This window comes from Oryx dammah, unplaced genomic scaffold (genome assembly GCF_014754425.2).
Source record: "Oryx dammah isolate SB20612 unplaced genomic scaffold, SCBI_Odam_1.1 HiC_scaffold_26, whole genome shotgun sequence".
NCBI classification, from domain to species: Eukaryota; Metazoa; Chordata; class Mammalia; order Artiodactyla; family Bovidae; genus Oryx; species Oryx dammah.
In genome coordinates this window covers 90,156,496-90,176,781 of record NW_024070210.1, presented here as the reverse complement: position 1 = coordinate 90,176,781, position 20,286 = coordinate 90,156,496, and the positions used below count along the sequence as shown (strand labels likewise).

The 20,286-nt window shown below is 35.1% G+C and overlaps 1 protein-coding gene across 15 annotated transcripts in view; it reads left to right on the top strand.

The window, feature by feature from the left end:
- TENT2 (terminal nucleotidyltransferase 2) overlaps positions 1-20,286 on the top strand; it is a 63,884-nt gene that overhangs the window by 15,675 nt on the left and 27,923 nt on the right. For 5 of the 15 annotated variants that reach the window (XM_040225892.1, XM_040225891.1, XM_040225895.1 and 2 more), the window contains 6 exons: positions 12,133-12,247; positions 12,338-12,429; positions 14,295-14,361; positions 15,970-16,039; positions 19,401-19,477; positions 19,866-19,994. In XM_040225892.1, coding sequence (XP_040081826.1) covers positions 12,133-12,247; positions 12,338-12,429; positions 14,295-14,361; positions 15,970-16,039; positions 19,401-19,477; positions 19,866-19,994 — 550 coding nt within the window. Of the gene's footprint in view, positions 1-12,132; positions 12,430-14,282; positions 14,362-15,969; positions 16,040-19,400; positions 19,478-19,865; positions 19,995-20,286 lie in introns of all 15 variants that reach the window. The other 10 variants (XM_040225882.1, XM_040225880.1, XM_040225885.1 and 7 more) reach the window with 3 other exon arrangements.

The following is a 20,286-nucleotide window of genomic DNA, read 5'->3' as shown; positions in this document are numbered from 1 at the left end:
GAGTGAGTCAGCTGTTAAGTAAGACTCTGAAGGAAATACACAGGTGGAGAGCTCCGTGAGGGTGGGGTATGTTTAATGCTTTCCGAGTGGGAATCCTAGATGCAGGCACTTAGTTGATTTAGATCTGTAAGGACTCCTTCTTGGGAGCAGCCAAGCTAAGGGTTTTTGTTGTTTTTTGTTTTTATTTTTTGGTAAAGGTTACAATTCCGCAATTTCTGCTCCACATACAAATCAGTCCAATTAATACATTAAATTGATACCATTGCCTTATTTATCAATCATCTGTAAGCTAATTGGTATTGAAGAAAAACATGTTGTAGCTGAGCTGTCCATACATATTTCAGAAGCATGGTTGGGGCCTGAGATATGAATACCTGCAATAAAAGTGACAGTTGAACTCCTGAAGTAGATTAGATTCTGTATTTTTTTTTAAGTAATCAACAAAAATTTGTGAGTTCTGGCTGTATGCTAAAATGTTGTGTTACAGCATTTTTCTAAATATTCATGGTCTCTTTACCATGTACATACAGCATAGTGAGAGGGAGAGCCATTAGAAATAGTCATGAGAATTGCAGCTTTATATAAGTGTTATAAAGGACAAGTGCGGAGTTATCTCCATGATGGTTCATGGTCTCTTTACCATGTACATACAGCATAGTGAGAGGGAGAGCCATTAGAAATAGTCATGAGAATTGCAGCTTTATATAAGTGTTATAAAGGACAAGTGCGGAGTTATCTCCATGATGGTGTGGAGGAGATAATATTTGAGCTGAGATCTGAAGGGTGAGTAGGAGTTAATCAGTGAAAGAGTGTTGGGGGTGGAGAGAATGCTTCAGAGAGAAGGAACAGTGTGTCTGAAGGTTTACTGTGTGATAGAGAGGAGCATGCAGTCTGCGGAGAACTGAAAGGAGGCCATATGGTGGCTAGAGTTTGATCGATTTAGGGGGAAAATTGCTGAAGTGTGGTAGGAGAAGTGGGGAATCAGGCAGATCATGCAAGGACTTTAGTATATCATTTTAGTTTTCACCTAAGAACTTTGGTGAGCTATTCAGGGTCTTTTTTTAAGCAAGAAAGAGATGAGTTAAAAATCGTTTTGACTTCATTTTAAGCAGTTGCACAAATGTGGAAGTAGGAAGTTATTATTGGATACTAGGTAAAAGGTAATGGTGCTTTGAATTAGGAAGTGCTGATAGTTAGGATGAAGAAAAATTGATGGGTTTAAACTGTGTTGGGGAAAGTGAAATTGATGGGATTTGATGATGCATTATTAGATTAGGTCATCTAAGCCTGTGTACCATTGATGTTTTAGACCAACTTTCTTTGGTATGGAGGGACTATCCCCTGCATCTTAGGATGTTTTAGCCACATTTCTGATTTCACTCACTAGATGCCACTAATCCTTGGTTATGAGAACCAAAAATGTCTTCAGACATTAACAGATGTCTCCTGGGGGGCAGAAGTGCCTCTGGTTGAGAACCACTGGTATAGAGAAGATCCTGAGGATTACTCCCAAGTTCCTGGCTTCTATAACTGGATGCATGGCGGTACCGTTCACTGAGATAGAACAAAAGGCAAGAGGAGCCAGATACAGGAGTATGTGTGTTTCATAGGAATTGGAGGGTGAGCAGGTATCTGATGAGTTCTGTGTGCGTATTGTTTTAAACATACATTTGGAACATCAAATTAGATATTTGGAGTTGATGGTTTGAATGTATATAGATCTGGAACTCAAAGGAAAGGTATTGACCAGAAGTGTATATTTGGTGATCATTGGCATATAGATGGTAATTGAAGCCAAGAGTATGGATATGATTGTCTAGGGAGAGAGTAGAATGTGGATCTGATACTCATTGAAATAGGTTGAGGAAAGAGTGGGAAAACAAACGGAAACTAAGCATGTTTACAACTGTTTGGGGAAGTTTGGCTGTGAAGGGGAGAGCCAGAGATAGAAAGGTGGAACAATGGAGTTTTTTAAAATTTTGTTTTTGAGGTGGAAGAAAGATGTAAATGTTTATTGGAAAAATTCAGTCAAGAGAGAAAAATTGATTACTGTGGGAGAAAAAGTACAATTATGAATAAGATTCCTTAGAAGGTGGAAAGGGCGTGGGTCCCACTTATATGTGGAGACATTGGCTTTAGGTAAGAGAATTTTTTTGAAACTGCAGGATAGGAGGAGAGGATAGGTGTAGTTAGAAGAAAGTTTGTAGATATGGTATGGAAGAGTTCCCATAGTTGAATGGCTTCTTCATATTTTCTCTTTGAATTACTGTGCAAGGTCATCTGTTGAGAGTAGAGAGGATGAAGTGGGATATATGCAGTTTAAGAACAGTGGAGATGGTTTGAAGTAGTGTTTACTACTTCAGGTTGATCAGAGAAGCAGAGTGGAGGAGGTTTGACACAGTATTTGCCAGGTAGTGTAGAGGGCTCATTTAACATTGGTGATAATGAATTTATTATTAATAATAATGAATCAGCTGCTTTAGTAAGTTCCAGGGGAATGTATTAAAAGTTTTGATTAGTTTGGAAATTAATTCTGTTTTGAAACCTAAAAAATAAAGATGATGAAAATGAATACATTTTAACTTTAAATTGTTTCTCCATTTTAAAGTCTTCTCTGTTTTTGAAGTCACTATATTAGCAAACAAAACTTTTTAAGTAAAAAATCTCATACTTTTCTGAATTTTAACTTTCGTTTCATAGTATCTTTAGATGAAGATGTAGTTGCCTGGACAAAAAAAAATGGAGGTTTAGAGGAATCAGAGTTACCTGAGCTCCTGAATTCCATCTATTAAAAATGTTCTTCAGAAATTCTGGGTAGCTTGAAGATACTATGTGAATTGAAGTAATTGATTCTGAATTTTGAGTTGAGATGAGGGTGGGCTGAGGTTTTCTTGGTACTGACTGTAAAGTAAAAACATAATTATGAGTGAATTGTTTAAGCTATCTTGTGTAATGTTTAATTTTGGAAGGGAGTAAGTTTTATGGAGCCTCTTGGCACCCTGGGGAAACAGTTACCTTACGGATTTCTCAGAGGCTTTATCTTTAAAAATTTCAGTGTTTGACCTTATTTACAAACAACAAATTGAAAAAGGGGATAAAATATTTGTAAATTATTGGTTCACTGAATTTTAAGTAGTTGAAATATGTATTTGCCTGCATCTATCAATTATTTTTCCAGTATTAGATATGAGTGGCAAATAAAAATCATAAATATTTAAGGTATACAACATGATGTTTTGATATATGTATACACTGTGAAGTGATTACCATAATCAAAATAACATTCATCACCTCACATAATTTTATTTTTTTGTGTGGTCAGAACAGTTGAAATTTATTCTCTAAGCAAATTTCAAGTGTTCTGTACATTGTTATTAACTGTATTCACCATATTGTACTTTATGTCTCCATATCTAATTTATCTTATAACTAAAAGTTTATACCCTTTGATCAGCATTTCCCCATTTTCCATATCCTGCTCCCTTCAGTAATAACTACCATTGCACTCTCTGCTACCATGAATTTGACTTTTTTAGATTCCACATGTGAAATCATACACTGTTTGTCTTTTTGTGTCTAGCCCATTTCATGTATCTTAATGTCTTCCAGATTCATCCATGTTGCAAATGGCAGAATTTCCTTTTTTTTTTAAGGCCAAATAATATTTCATTGTGTACATGTATACAGACACCTCACATTTTCTTTGTCAGTGGGCAGTTAAGTTTCCACATCTTGGCTACTGTGAGTAACACTGCAGGGAACCTGGGAGCGCAGATACCTTGCTGAGATAGACACCTTTTCCTCTGGATGTGTACCCAGTCCCGGGGTTGCTGGAACACATGGTAGTTCTGTTCTTAGTTCTTTGAGGAGGCATCATGCTGTTTTCCGATATGGTTGTACCGATGTACATCCTACCAGTGGTGAATAAGGATTCTCTTTTCTCTGGATCCTTGCCAACACTTACCTTTTGCCTTTTGGTAATAGCCATCTTAACACGTGTGAAGTGATATCTCATTGTGGTTTTGATTTGTATTTTCCTGATGCTTGGTAATGCTGCACATCTTTTCATGTACCTGTTGACCATTTGTATGTCTTCTTTAGAAAAATGTCTCTAAGTCTTTTGTCCATTTTTAAATTGGATCATTTGTATTTTTGTTAGAGTTGTATTTCCCCCCATTCTGTATGTCACTTTCTCTTTTCTTTCTCGCTCTTTTTTAATTGTTATTTTACAGAAATATTTTTGTTTTACATAGTTCTACTTACTGATTTTTGCTTTTGTTGCCTGTGTTTTTGGTATTAAAATCCAAAAAATCATTGTCAAGACCAAGATCATGGAGCTTTCCCCGTATCTTTTCTTACAGGAGTGCACTGTTTCAGGTTTTGAATTTAAGTCTTTATTCATTTTTAATTGATTATTGTGTGTGTTGTAAGATAAGGCTCCAATTTCATCTTTTTGCAGGTGGATATCCAATTTTCTCAACATTGTTGAAAAACTGTCCTTTTCCTGTTGTGTAGTCTTGACACCCTTTAGTTAACCATATGTGTGTGGGTTTCTTTCTTGGACTCTCTGTTATGTTCACCGGTCTGTGTGTTCGTTTTTATGTCAGTACCATACTATTTAATGATTACTACAGCTTTGTAATAGAATTGGAAATCAGAAAGTGTCATTACTCCAGCTTTGTTCTTTTTGCTCAAGATTGCTGTAGCTGTTCTGTCATTGGTGGGTCCATATGCATTTTAGGATTGCTTTTTCTATTTCTGTGAGAAATGCTATTGGAATTTTGATAGAGATTGCATTGAATCTGTAGATTGTTATGGATACTATGGACATTTTAATAATTTTAATTCTTGTGATCCATGATTGGGTATCTGTCCATTTTATTTATAGTCTTTAATTTCTTTCATCAATGTTTTATAGTTTTCATTGTACAGCTCTTTTACCTCAGTGGTTAAATTTATTCTTAGGGCTCTATCTTTATAATGTATGTGTCAGTCAGATTTTTAAAGCCACTGAGATGTAGATTCATGTAGAAAATTTAGACCAAGTCTCAGCCCTAGAGATCCTCAAATGAAAGCTTGCTTTGTTTTCTCCATCCTCCTTTTATTAGGCAATTTTCTCTTGACTAAGGTCAGGTAATTGTATGTGCCTAAAAACAATCAGGCTTCAGGGAAAAAAATCAGTTATTCAGACTGCCTAATCATTGTATTAGCTGGTGAATTAAGAAGGCTCTAATTTGTGGCCATACAAAAAAACAGTACTTTAACATACTAGTAAGGAGTGGGTTGTTTTCAGCATGATGTTTTCCTGATTCTATTTACTTCGAAGAGAAAAGGAATTCAGCATCAAGAATGAATTTAAACTTTTAATTCATAATCTAGCTTTATTTTACTCAGTAATTAGTACCAGCTTTTCCTACAGTTTCATGTTAACAAAGAATGTGGCAATGAGAAACCTGAGGAATTGTCAGTTTTTGTTGAAGTGTTTGTGACCTAATGGCCTGTTTTCTGTACCATATTTAGCTTTATTTCTTCTATCTTGATAGCTCATTACTATTTTGTGTTTGTTGTTTGTAGATGGCACTTACGTTTAGCCAAAATCTGTTGCTCTTTTTCATGTATTGTAGTAAATGATCAAGTTTTGATACTCCCAGCTGAAAGGTTTATTCACTTTCTTTTACATGGGGACCCAGCTTCTAGGGACAGATGGAGAATCTACTGAGAATACCATGTAAAAGTTATACCTGAAGCTTTACTGGCTCATTTAAAAACTTTTCTGACTCTAAATCCGTACCTAACTTGTCTTTAGTGGCTTGTGTTGATCTCAGACAGTGATAGCCTTATTAGTAATTTGGTTTGAGTTTGAGGAGCTTCCCTGGCGGCTCAGATGGTAAAGTGTCTGCTGCAATGTGGGAAACCGGGGTTCGATCCCCTGGAGAAGGAAATGGCAACTCACTCCAGTACTCTTGCCTGGAGAATTCCATGGACGGAAGCGCCTGGTAGGCTACACTCCATGGGGTCACAAAGAGTCGGAGATGACTGAGTGACTTCACTTTCTTTCTTTTGAGGATAGGTTATATTTTTTTGGAAAATTGAATATTGATATTTGGAAAAAGTATTTTAATATTTTAAATCTGTGTTAAGTTCATTTCAGTTCAGTCGCTCAGTCGTGTCCACTCTTTGCGACCCCATGAATTACAGCACGCCAGGCCTCCCTGTCTATCACCAACTCCTGGAGTTCACTCAGATTCACGTCCATTGAGTCAGTGATGCCATCCAGCCATCTCGTCCTCTGTCGTCCCCTTCTCCTCCTGCCACCAATCTTTCCCAGCATCAGAGTCTTTTCCAATGAGTCAACTCTCCGCATGAGGTGGCCAAGGTATTGGAGCTTCAGCTTTAGCATCATTCCTTCCAAAGAAATCCCAGGGCTGATCTCCTTCAGAGTGGACTGGTTGTATCTCCTTGCAGTCCAAGGGACTCTCAAGAGTCTTCTCCAACACCACAGTTCAAAAGCATCAATTCTTTGGCGCCCAGCCTTCTTCACAGTCCAACTCTCACATCCATACATGACCACAGGAAAAACCATAGCCTTGACTAGACGGACCTTCGTCAGCAAAGTAATCTCTGCTTTTGAGTATGCTATCTAGGTTGGTCATAACTTTTCTACCAAGGAGTAGGCGTCTTTTAATTTCATGGCTGCAGTCACCATCTGCAGTGATTTTGGAGCCCCCCAAAATAAAGTCTGATACTGTTTCCACTGTTTCCCCATCTATTTCCCATGAAGTGATGGGACCAGATGCCATGATCTTCGTTTTCTGAATGTTGAGCTTTAAGCCAACTTTTTCACTGTTCTCTTTCACTTTCATCAAGAGGCTTTTTAGTTCCTCTTCACTTTCTGCCATAAGGGTGGTGTCATCTGCATATCTGAGGTTATTGGTATTTCTCCTGGCAATCTTGATTCCAGCTTGTGTTTCTTCCAGTCCAGAGTTTCTCATGATGTACTCTGCATAAAAGTTAAATAAGCAGGGTGACAATATACAGCCTTGACACACTCCTTTTCCTATTTGGAACCAGTCTGTTGTTCCACGTCCAGTTCTAACTGTTGCTTCCTGACCTGCATACAGATTTCTGAAGAGGCAGGTCAGGTGGTCTGGTATTCCCATCTCTCTCAGAATTTTCCACAGTTTCTTGTGATCCACACAAGTCAAAGGCTTCGGCATAGTCAATAAAGCAGAAATAGATGTTTTTCTGGAATTCTCTTGCTTTTATTAGGAAACTTACTTTCTTATGCAATTTTGCAAAGATATAATTTTTACATACAGTGAGAAATATATCTTCTACAAGTAATTTTCAAGTAATTAGATCTGGCAGGCAGCCTAAACTGTAGTATTACAGAGATTTAAGCAACTTTAAGAATAATTTGTTTTACAGATACTTTGTTGCAGTAGGTTTTTTTTTAAACTAAGGAAAACAAGGAACATTTTACTTTTGAATGAAATGAAAAAAGTTTTTGAAATGCCATTATGCATAGTCAGCTTGTTATTACATATATGATCTAAGTATTTTTTTTGCTTGATTTTTAGCCAGGATTTCATATCAGACATTCTTCTTTTTTTCCCAGTTATAAGGCCATTTAGCCATCTTTTGAAATATCTCTAAGTCTTGTTTCAGCATATATGTACATTTCTTTTTGTGTTTTTTTCTCATCTGAACTCTACATATCTATTCTAAGATACAGTAACATAATTTGACAATATGAATCCATAATGTGACAGGAAGGAAAATTTATTTGTATAAAAATCTGTTAGATCTCCATTATACTACTTGAGAGAGACGAAATCTTCCCAGAACCGTAGAAAAGGGAGAGGAACAAATATGTGGAATTTCACAATTTCTACCTAATCATAAATTTTTTCATATGTGAGTGTTTCCACATGAACATAGTCATTCCAATGAAAAAATTTTATTTTTTGGCTGTGCTGTGCAGCTTGAGGAATCTTAGTTCCCTGACCAGGGATTGAGCCGAGCCCTGGGCACAGCCATGCAGTGAAAGCACCAAGTTTTAACCATTTGATTTCCAGGGAATTCCCAAGAAATTTTTCTCTTTGTTATTCAACAGATGTAGAGTATATATTCTGACTTACAGCAGTTTTGATCTGCTTGCTTCTCTAAATCAAGGAGTTGACACAACTTTTTTGATAAAGGGCCAATTAATAAATTCTAGACATGTGAAGTACGTGGGCCCTGTCTCCTTTTCTTTCTTTTTTAAGCAATCCTTTAAAAATGTAAGAATCCGTTTTGGTTGGTTAGTCCTACAGAACAGACCAGAGGCAGTTTTTGGCCTACAGGTCAAGGTTTGCCAACTCTGCTCTAGGTAAATAAAACTTAATTATTCAAGTGCCATTTAAAATTTTAGATTAACCAGTGTAACTGGAGACCTTTTAAAAATCTTTTTGTAAATATGAATGCCTTAAAAAGCTTTTTATTATGGAGAGTATCAAATATATAAGAAAATAGAATGTAGTATTGTAGATCCTCATATGACCAAGCTTGGACAGTTACCCACATTTGACCAATCTTATTTTGTCTATACCTCCCTCCTCTAGTAGTTGGAAGCAAATTCCAGGTATCATAGCATTTCATAAATATTTCGGTATCCTCTTTTGTCACCTTTTTACCTGTCCTTTTCCCAGGGTCATACTCTTCTGATTACTGTAGCTCTGTGGCTAAGTTTACAAGTGTCGGGTATGTTAAATCCTTTACCGTTTTATCTGTTTATTTAGATGTTTTAATTTCTCTCAATATTTATAATTTTCAGAGTATAGGTTTTATATATCTTTAATATAGTCTTAGGTATTTCATGTTTTTGCGGCTTTTGATAATTTTTAAAAATGTAAATTTCCAATTTTTTTCAGTTATGTATGCTTTATAGTCAGTTATCCTTTTAGGAAATTAATAATGAGAGAGAAAACCTTGGTTCTGCATATTATATTAAAATATTCATTCATTTTGTGAACATGTCTTTCTGGTGAGCTTCATTATCTGTAGGAATGTTACTCTTTGCATTTTTCTTACAAAAACTTTGTATGAGAATTGACTTGAATCCTTTTTAGGCATTATTTCTTCAAATATTTTTTCTGTCCTCCCATTCTCACCTCTCTTTTTGAGATTCCAATTCTTTTCTGTTACTTATGTTTAAGGAAGATGGCTTTAGGGAAGCCCAGGTGGCTTGGTGGTAAAGAATCCACCTGCCAAACAGGCCATGCGTGTTCTATCCCTGTGTCAGGAAGATCCCCAGGTGAAGAAATAGCAACTCACTCCAGTATGCTTGCCTGGGAAATCCCATGGACAGAAGAGCCTGGTGAGCTCTAGTCCATGGGGTCTCAAAGAGTTGGACACAACTCTTAGCGAGTAAACAACAGTATACTACTTTTAGATGAGGGTTGGGTAAGCTAGCTTTTTGCTAGGTTTGTGGCTGGGGGGAATCCTCTGCTGTGATCTAGTGTTCAAAAATATATCTTCTGAGACCTTTCCTCCTTTCCTTCTCTGGCTTTATCTAGATCAGGGTTTTTCACTTTTTGCAGTATTAGCACTGTGGGTCAGGTATCTTTGCTGCAGGGAGTTGTCCTGGGCGTTGTAGGATAGACAGTGGCCTTCTGGCTCAGCCTGTGGTGCCCACTCCCCCAAGTATGATGACTGATAACCACTCTTTCTCAGCATCGTCAGATGTCCTTTGGAGGGCAGAATCATTCTTATTCTAGACTTTCTTTCCTTTACCCCAGTGACTCTGTACTGCTTAGTTTAGATTTCTCTTCCTGGTAGTTTCTGCTTGGTATGTTGCTGTGTCTTAGAAAGGAGTTTCAGTTAGTTTTGAGATTCCTGATGTTTGTGTGATTTTCTTGCCTTTCTTGCCTTGTGAGTTGTCGCCTGTGAAACCCCTTGCGAGTTTCAGTTGCTGTTTTATTACACTGAACTGGAACTGTCCATTTAAGGGAGGGGGTGGGAGGTAGCACTTCTAGGGAGTTTGATTTCTGTTTGTTCTGGCTCCAGGGCTGTCCCAAATCCCTCTCCTCTTCTTGTCATGTTTCTGATACCATGTGGGTCTTGCTGCTGTTGGTGTTTGGTCCTAACTTGCATTATTTTAGAATTCATGAGTAATATGTAGTCAATTGTGCTGTATTTTTTGGCCATTTTTATTTTGGATGGTTTGATATGTTTGTTTTCTCCTAGTTACTTAGTCTATTTTTGTCAGTCTGTCAGTCGTGTCTGACTCTTTGCCATTCCCTTCTGCAGAGGATCTTAATGACCCAGGGATCAAACTGGGGTCTGTAGCATTTTGGGAGGATGGTTATTAAGGATATTAAAAAATTATGTCTCTTTCATTGCCAAGTTATCCTGACTGCCTCTGCTTTTTTAAAATGAGTGTTCTAAACGTGATAAAGTATTTTAAATGATGAGTGAGACTTGTGCCTGGTCATGGACTTGGAGAAAGTCCTGGAGAGGGAGAGGTTGAAATTGCAAAAGACAGGTCAAAAAACTGATGGAATATTTGTGCCCCAGAGGTGACCAAAAGGGGTGGATACAGAAGTATTTTTGATAGAGGGATTAGCTTTGGACCAAGAAACAGAACAGTTTATCTGACAGGAGAGGTAGGGAGGTGAGGTTTCATTCAGATAGCAGTTTGCAGGTTTGTAGTTGGGAGCTGAGGAATGTCACATTTGGTTTCTTCAGTTTTCTTAGTAAACTTTAATGTGACGTTATCTGCTGAAGGAAGTGAGGTAAGTGTAGGAAACTTGAGGAAAGCTATAAACATTTTGGAATGCTGATAGTGAAAAATGGAAGCAATATCTAACCAGAGACATTGAAGTAATTGCTGAGAGATGCTGTGGGTTAAATGTTAAGGTTATTTTTTAAATTGTAAATTTGCAGCATACCAGTTTTGTGATTTTAAAATTTTTTTCCAGTTAGGAACTCACAAAAAGGAGCAGAGAAGGTGGTTGTTTATAGTGAACCTAAAATTAGGATTTTGTTAGAGCATGACGGGGGTATAATATTAAGGTATGATAAAAGAGAATGGTTCAAGGGATGCATTGTGGGGTATAGACTGGGTAGGGAAGGAGATCATGCTATTTCAGGTGCTGTTGGGTTGGGAGAAAGAGAGGATCCAAGAGAATCCAGGGTTGTGTGGTTCTTAAGAAGATGTGAGAATTGGTCAGGAGATTGAAACCTATCTTGTATACTGGAATTTAAAATTTCAAAGCTAGAGAAGTTCTGTTTTATTGTAATAATCATGTTATATCTATGTAACATTGATGAAAAATATTGGAGTAAAAGATGTTGCAATGGTGGGAGTATGTCATGATACTTAGCCCACTGTAGGTAAGGGAGTCACCTATGGTGATGGCAAGAGGTCATTTGGAGGGGGAAATATGAACTGGAAAGGGGGATAAAGAGGGAGATCTGTCGGTAGATGGCCACAAGAAAGCAGGGCTCAGGGCAGTGCTATGAGAACAGGAAAGAGGGTGGTTTGCATGAGCATAGACCACCAGGGACTTCTCTTCTGAAGTCTGTTTTATTTGGTATTCATGGTATGAATACCAGGGGATGGGTAACCCTCTTTAAAGGGCCAGAAAGTAGATTATTGTAGACTTCGTTTCTGTTGCATATTTTTGTTTTGTTTTGTTTTTATAACCCTTTAAAAATATAAAAACCATTCTTAGTTCATGTCCTATATAAAAACAGCAACTAAAGGTTATAGTATGAGGACCTATGAATTATACTCATTATGAATTCTCTGATTTGTCAGTGATACTTTGTAAAAATTGTAAACTATTTCAGATACTAAGTAATTATTATTACTTGAATAGTGGTAGTTTTGTATTAGAAAGTGTTATGGAGATAATATGTATTTATTTTATCTGTGACTTGTCAATGATGCTTTACTATGTAAAAATTGTTAACTATTTCAGATTCTAAGTATTATTACTTGAATAGTAGTCATTTTGTATTAGAAAGTGTTAAGGAGATAATATATATTTATTTTAAAAATACTGTCAGTAATTTTATACTTCTCAATATGCTGGTAACTTTTACATTTCTGAATGAAATTTTTACTTTTTTTGTGGTGCATTCAAGTTGAGTCAGCAGATACTGGAGTTATTTGAAGCATGTCAGCAGCAAGTAAGTGATTTAAAGAAGAAAGAACTCTGTCGGACGGAGCTGCAGAGAGAAATTCAACTGTTATTTCCACGTATGTTTCCCTGTTTTGCATGCTCTTTAATTATATGCATTCCTATTTTAATTTTAAGTAAAACCTTACAATTTTCTTCTATTTCCCTAGAAAGCAGACTTTTTCTAGTTGGGTCTTCTTTAAATGGATTTGGTACTCGGAGCAGTGATGGTGACTTATGTCTAGTTGTTAAAGAGGAACCAGTAAGTAATGAAACATTTATTCTAAGTGTGTTTCTCATGTTAAGTCATTTAAGAAATTTCATATAAAAGTCATTGAGGGAAAAAACCCTACTTTGTTTTAATTGCTTCTTTAAATTCTTTGTTTATAGTAATTCAAGGAAAGTCAGGAAAGGCTGCTGCTTCTATTTTTTTTAAGGCATGTACAAAAAACAACAAATTGTAGTATTAATTTATTTCTAAGTTGTTAAAGTGAGGCAGTTTCACTGTGTGTTTTTAAAGAGTTCTATCTTTATTTTGAAATGCCATTGGGTTGGGTATGTTACCAGGATGCAGCAAAGAGGAAGAGTTTGTCTTTTATCTGCTTGATTTATTTCCTTCCATTTGAATTCTCAGTGATTCTATATTTAATCTGTATTATTTTTCCCTTGAAAGTACTATGGGATTTGTAGTTCTTATTTTGGGAATTAAAAGAGATTTCTCTGAAATGTAAAATAAGACTATTGTGATTTAAAGTAATTATCTCTGATATTTTGACTTTGTTTCTTCATACTTAGCAACCAGATTTTATTTTTTATTACATTTATTTGAATTTCCTGTTAACTGATACTCTTGTATGTCCTTAGTTCCACAAAAATTGCTGTTTATTAAACTCACCTGAGCAGCCTCTTGAATATGCTGAAGTCTCTTCTGAATTACCGAAGATTAATTTCAGTGTAATTTTAATATGCCTTGTATTTCACCTCTTAAAAAATAAAAAAGCCTCTATTGAATGGTAATATTGTTCATGTTAATCCAGTAACAAAAGTGACTTCTAGTTACTGCAAATCAGGAAGAGATTTATTCCAGGAAAGAAACTCCTGATACATTCTAGGCTTTGAAATCATATAAAGGAAAACTGAAAAAAGAAAAGCCTCAGAAATAATAAAAATAATGAAGAATACTAGAGTTTTAATTAAAACTTTCTCTCATACAGTTAGATTATACTTCAGTTCAGTCGCTCAGTTGTGTCTGACTCTTTGCGACCCCATGGACTGCAGCATGCCAGGCCTCCCTGTCCATCACCAACTCCTGGAGTCCACCCAAACCCATGTCCATTGAGTTGGTGATGCCATCCAACCATCTCATCCTCTGTCGTCCCCTTCTCCTCCTGCCCTCAATCTTTCCCAGCATCAGGGTCTTTTCCAATGAGTCAGCTTTTCTCATGAGGTGGCCAAAGTATTGGAGTTTCAGCTTCAACATCAGTCCTTCCAGTGAACACCCAGGACTGATCTGCTTTAGGATGGACTGGTTGGATCTCCTTGCAGTCCAAGGGACTCTCAAGAGTCTTCTCCACCACAGTTCAAAAGCATCAATTCTGCGCCCAGTTTCTTTATAGTCCAACTCTCAGATCCATACATGACCACTGGAAAAACCATAGCTTTGATTAGACAGACCTTTAATCCTCCATTCTATTCACATGTCTGAATCATGTTTGTCACAACTTACAACAAAACACCATGGATTTGAACCTTATTTTTAAGCAACTCACAATCTAGATAGGGAAATAAAACATGTTACAGAAAGTTAAAATTCTGTTTATATTTCCTTGCAGATTATTTTTTGTACATTTATACTAAAGGAAAAAATGACATATACCTGTTAAAATATTTCTTTTAAAGTTGTGCTTTAAAGTTTAAAATCAGAAATTGATTTAGAAATATTAATGTTAAAGATAGCATAAAGGTTGACTTTTAAATAGTGCAATTTACTGTATATTGGAAAATAACTCCAATGAAAAGTATACTTTATATGTTTTCTTTTTGTTGAGATACATTAAGAAAATAAAACATTAAGTTTAGAAAGATAATGAAAAAACTTTATTTTTAACTTTTCAGTGTTTTTTTCAGGTAAATCAGAAGACTGAAGCACGGCATATACTCACCTTAGTCCACAAACACTTCTGTACTAGACTTTGTAAGTCTGACATGCCTCACGTTCATATGTCATTTGACATAACTATTTATAATGTCTCACTGTGTTTATTTTCTGATAAGAATTGTTTTATTTTCTGGTGAGATTAGGTATAATGTGGATTCTTTTTCCCAAGTAAATTTAACTTTTAGTTAAAGTAACCATTTATTTGACAATTCTTTCTACTTGCAAGCTGTCCCACTGAAGGTAGTCAGAAATTCAGAGATGTGTAAGTTTTAGTTTATCCTCAAACAGCTGAACGCTGTTAGGAAAGTTAAAGCATGAATGTAAGTAACTGCAGGGCAGAGTATCTCAAAAGCCAAAAGAAATATACAAGTCTTAATTATATGTGAGGAAGAGAGCATCTCATCTGTTTGCAATGGTAGACATCTTTACTTGGTTTAAAAATATGATCACTGAACCCAAAGCCCAAATATATCAACTGAAAGCAAAATTAGTGACTTAGGCCATTTTATCATAAGATTTTACTCTTTGAATAAGCTGACAAAGCAGATTTTAATGCAAAAGTTAAGCCATCTCAAATAATTTAAACTTCCACAGAATATTGTGGACATTTGAAGTCACACTAACTGTGTGATGTTGGATAGACTATTTGTCCATTTATTTAACAAATATTTCTTATGTGTTAAGACTTTAAGGTGGAAAATACAAAGTCACATAACAGGTTATTGCCCTTGAACAACAATTTTTATCAGTTGTAGGAAAGAAATCAAGAAATTTATTTCAGTGGACTTGAATTTTGCATTTGTAAAATAAAGGAGAAATTCGTACCTTAAGTGGATTTTTAATAATTATTATTAAAGTCATAAAATATAAAAAGTGAAAAGGACCTTAGAGGTCATGTAATTTCAAATGAAAGGTTTCTTTTTTTTTTTTTTTTTTGATTAGTGTTTTTAATAATGGAATAATCAGATTAAGGGGTAATCAGTGTTTGGTGACTTGCCTGAGGAGTATAGCTTTTTGGTGTCTGAGCCTTTACTACTTCTAACTCTTAATCTTATTTTTCATTATACCTCATTGAATTCCTGCACATAATTGTATTTGAAGCTTGATAGATATTATTATAATTTTGGTGGTAAAAGCATTATAACAAAATTTTTAGTTTTAACACCTGGTATTTAAGTTTGGTAGAGTACAAAAATTTGATACATGTTTTTTTCATACTTATTTGAATTTTTCACTGTCCCATGTATTATGTTGCCAGCATTTCTACATTTAACACTTTTTGTAAATATGATTTTTGACTGCCATGGTATCTTCCATGTGCTGTAGCAGAATTTAGCTATCCCCCTGCTGCTGGCCTAGATATTTCTCCTATAATGCTCTGATGAAATTCTTTATAGGTATTATTAGGTATTAGACCACATTTCTAAAAATAACGTATTAATATGTAAAACCCTCTACATGGTATTGGAAGTTCCAGTCTTAGAAGAATTTGATAATGTCCTTTTGTCTTTGCTTTCTCTCTCAAAGACTGTATTTTCTTAAATTGTTTTAGCTAAGTAAAATACTACTTTTAAGAAATGTTCATTGGAATACTATGAATTTCAGAAACATTTACAGATACCCATTTTATCTTTTATCTTTCAGCTAGTTACATTGAGAGACCTCAGTTGATTCGAGCAAAAGTGCCAATTGTGAAGTTCAGGGATAAAGTCAGGTAAGTAATTACTGAATTTTTTCAGTTGCTTTAGGTAATTTTTAGGTGTTCTTCTGAGGTAGATAATTAAGGAGGGTGTGCTGTTCCATAATAGCTTCATTAGTTTTTGAAAATAATTTGTTCTCTTAGATGATTTTTTGAAATAGTCTGAGCTGTTGTTCATGCTTAACTCTCTTAGCTATTCTTGTTGACATTTTGAATATTTGAGACTATTCATAGCTGAAAGAATATAGTATTTTAGATTTTTAAATGATCTCTTCCTTTTGGAAATGTAATATGCTTTGAGAACATATCTTAATTCATGAAATGTGATGCATGTTTATATCAAAAGAGGTTGTTACTAGTATAATTATATCTACATGTTCTACTATTAATAGTTGGGGTTCTGAATTTCGTATAGGCATTATTATTGGAATTTATATAGGTATATACACTTGATCCTCATTATTCATGGATCCTATATTTGTGATTTTGCCTACTTGATAAAATTTATTTTGTAACCCCCCAAATTAATACTTGTAACACTTTTATGATTTTATAAACCTGCACAGAGTGGGAAAATTTTGAGTCACCTGATGTACATCTTCCCAAATGAATTTAACAGTATGATACACTTGTCTTTTTGTTTCAACTCTCATATGCTGAACAGATTCCTTTTCACAGATTAGTTAGTGTGTCTTTCACAGTTTTGTGCTTTTGTGCATGAATTTGCTGTTTAAAATGACCTCCCAGCATTGTGCTGAGGTGGTATAGACATTTTGTGCACAAAGCTGTGATGTGCCTTAATGGTGTGTTAGATGTATTTTATTTAGGGATGAGTTCGGACTTCCCTGGTGGCTCAGACGGTAAAGCGTCTGTCTACAATGCGGGAGACCCGGGTTTGATCCCTGGGTCGGGAAGATCCCCTGGAGAAGGCAGTGGCAATCCACTCCAGTATTCTTGCCTGGAAAATCCCATGGACAGAGGAGCCTGGTAGGCTACAGCCTATGGGGTTGCAAAGAGTCAATCATGACTGAGCAACTTTACTTCTTCAGTGCTCTGCAATGGAGAAGGCAATGGCACCCCACTCCAGTACTCTTGCCTGGAAAATTCCATGGACAGAGGAGCCTGGTAGGCTGCAGTCCATGAGGTCACTAAGAGTCAAACACAACTGAGCAACTTCACTTTCACTTTTCACTTTCATGCATTGGAGAAGGAAATGGCAACCCACTCCAGTGTTCTTGCCTGGAGAATCCCAGGGACAGAGGAGCCTGGTAGGAGGCCGTCTATGGGGTTGCACAGAGTCGGACACGACTGAAGCGACTTAACAGCAGCAGCAGTGCTCTGCAGTGACTTCACTTTTATTGAATGAACAGTGTATTAAATGTCTTTAAATAGAAACTTACATAAAACAAGGTTACATATTGATCAGTTGATGAAAATATGACTGTAGGCATATTGAGAAATAGGCTGATGAAGATGTGACTAGGGGCTCCTGGAAACCTAACCCTTTGTTTCCCTTAGGAGCAGTGGCTCAGTAACCACTAATTCAGTGTTTGTGATCACTGTGTGGAAAATAACTACTGTAAATAATCAAAACTGACTGAATATATATATATATATATATATATATATATATTTTTTTTTAAACAAATCTTTAGATAAGTGATGGCTCAAAGTTTGCCCTTCCTTCATCCAAACATCCATCCAGTCTATGAAGATTTACTAAATTCTCTCAAGTAACAGTGGAACTTTATTTTTTTCAATGGTGGAGTGTTTTTAAAGCACAAAGATATAGGGAGATAAAACATATATGTAAACAAAACTGTTAGCTGATTATAATCATTTTAAAAAATGGTTGTAGTTGTAATATAAACAATAAAACAGTAAATATAAATAAAACTATTAACTGATTATAATTGTTTTTAAAAATGGTTGTAGCTATAATTATATAAACAATTCTATTCTTTTTCAATTTAAGATTATCATACATGGTTTTTTCATTGTTAAATGTTCTTTATAAGGACCATTTTATCATCCTTCTATATATGCATCATTAAGAAAAAGGAACAACTGCATTTTGATCATTCAAATATAACTGATGTTAATGTTTTGGTGTAAAAACCTTTCAGTCTCTTCTTTATGCATATGAATGCATAAGAGCTTTTAAAAGTAAAATTGAGCTCATACTTTATTACTTAGCAATATGGCATGAATGCTTGAATCATTGAATATCTTCTGGCTTCATTTTCAATCACTTTACAGTATTTCACTGAGTGGATTTACTGTCATTAACTTAACCATTCCCTGTTTAAATAAGCATAAAATTCTTTCCATGTTAAGGATTACTTCAATATTTCCAGAAGTAGAATTGAAGAAAAGCACTGTGGATATTTTTTAAGCTCCGGATTCATATTTTTGGAAAGTTTTTAGTTGCAGACCAGTTTCCATCTAACTGGTTTTTTCCCTCTTTAAGTTACATAGAGGGAGTGCAAACTGGTTTCAGTGTTAGAGTTGTACAAGCACAAGTAAAGAATGTAACTCTACTGTTACACTGTAAGTTTCCCAAAGCCAAATACATGTGACATTTTAATATCACTATCCATGTTTATTAACATGCATGGATAATTGAAAGATTATAGGATTTCTTTTCCCATAACAAAGAAAATCTGAAATAGTATATTTCATATTTTACAGTTAAAAGCTATAGAAAGGAATTTTATGCTTTTATTTAAGGCACTTTTCACAAAAAGACTCATTGTACAGAAGTTTGACCTGATAGTTAATGAGCCTGTTACTTATGCATTAAGTAGTCATTTTGAGTTTAGCCGTTCTTTATATATACCATTGTTATTGATGTGTTTTCTAAATTCTGAATTGCATGATACCTTTGATTTGAAAGAAGTGTCTCTTCTGTTATGTGTTTGGCTCTTAAAGGTTTTTACTAGACATCAGTAGCCAAATTTGTTATGATATTATAATTTAGTAACCCTTTTGGAGAGAAAATAAAGTGTAGACGGAGCTTTTATTTTTCACCTGTACTTTATTTGGCTTTTCATTCCTATTGTTTTAAAGCAAATGTTGCTGTCATTCAAAATTGATTCAGAATTTATAACAGTGGGATAACTTGCCCAGAAATGTGTTTGGTCATACAGTTTTGTTTATCTGAAAAGTATTACAAAATGAAAACTTTTTTTTGTTAAGAGTAATAGGAGCCTTACTGGTATAATACATATCTTTCAACATCAGATCATACTAAAAGTTGTCTTTGGGCCCATGACATTTTGTATCATTGGATGAATGGATGGATATAAATTCAGTTACTAGGGAGTTAGTTAAATTTGTACTTGAGCTAAAATTTTTATCTTTTTTTTGAAAATAGTTGTGTGGAGTTCGACTTGAATGTAAACAATATTGTTGGAATAAGAAACACATTCCTTCTTAGAACTTATGCATACCGTAAGTTTTCTTGTCTTTATTTTCAGATAATTATTACCTTCTCTGTTTATCCTTTATTCCTTTATAAAGATGTGTGACACCTCTTTAATTATGTTTGTGTACAATATGTCTCACTTTCGTATATATGCAATGTGTTACTACACTGAATCACATACCACCAGTGTTATATATAGCTCAGTAAAATGAATTTTGATAGTTGGTAATTTTAAAAAAGTAACTAAAGTATGTTTTATATAGAAATAAGACATTTATGGTAAGCAAAATGTTTAATCACAGTAGGGATTGCTCTTTCTATTGGCATGGAGTTGGGAAATAATGTAAACTTTCAAAGAAACTTGAAAGAAGAAATGTCTTTTTTACCATTTTTAAGTTTTAATTTTACTTTCAGTTGAAAATCGAGTTCGTCCGTTAGTACTGGTGATTAAGAAGTGGGCCAGTCACCATGATATAAATGATGCCAGTCGCGGTACTTTAAGCAGCTATAGTCTTGTACTGATGGTTTTGCACTATTTACAAAGTAAGTATTATGGGTTTTTTAAAAATAATGTTTAAAATGGAAATGCAGTTAAACTTGATTATGGTGTCTTTCCTGTTGATCTTATATTCAGATATCATTTTAAAAGGTTTTTTCTAAGGCACATAAAAACCTTCCTACTTTCCTGCTTTGAACAAATGTTTTAGGTAATGTTACCCCTGGAAAACATTATAAAGAAGTTTCACTGTATTTTAAAATTTTGACAGTTTCCTACATTTTCTTTAGTATTCAAAGAACTTTCACCACTGTATGGTGGACCCATTGTCTTAAGCCA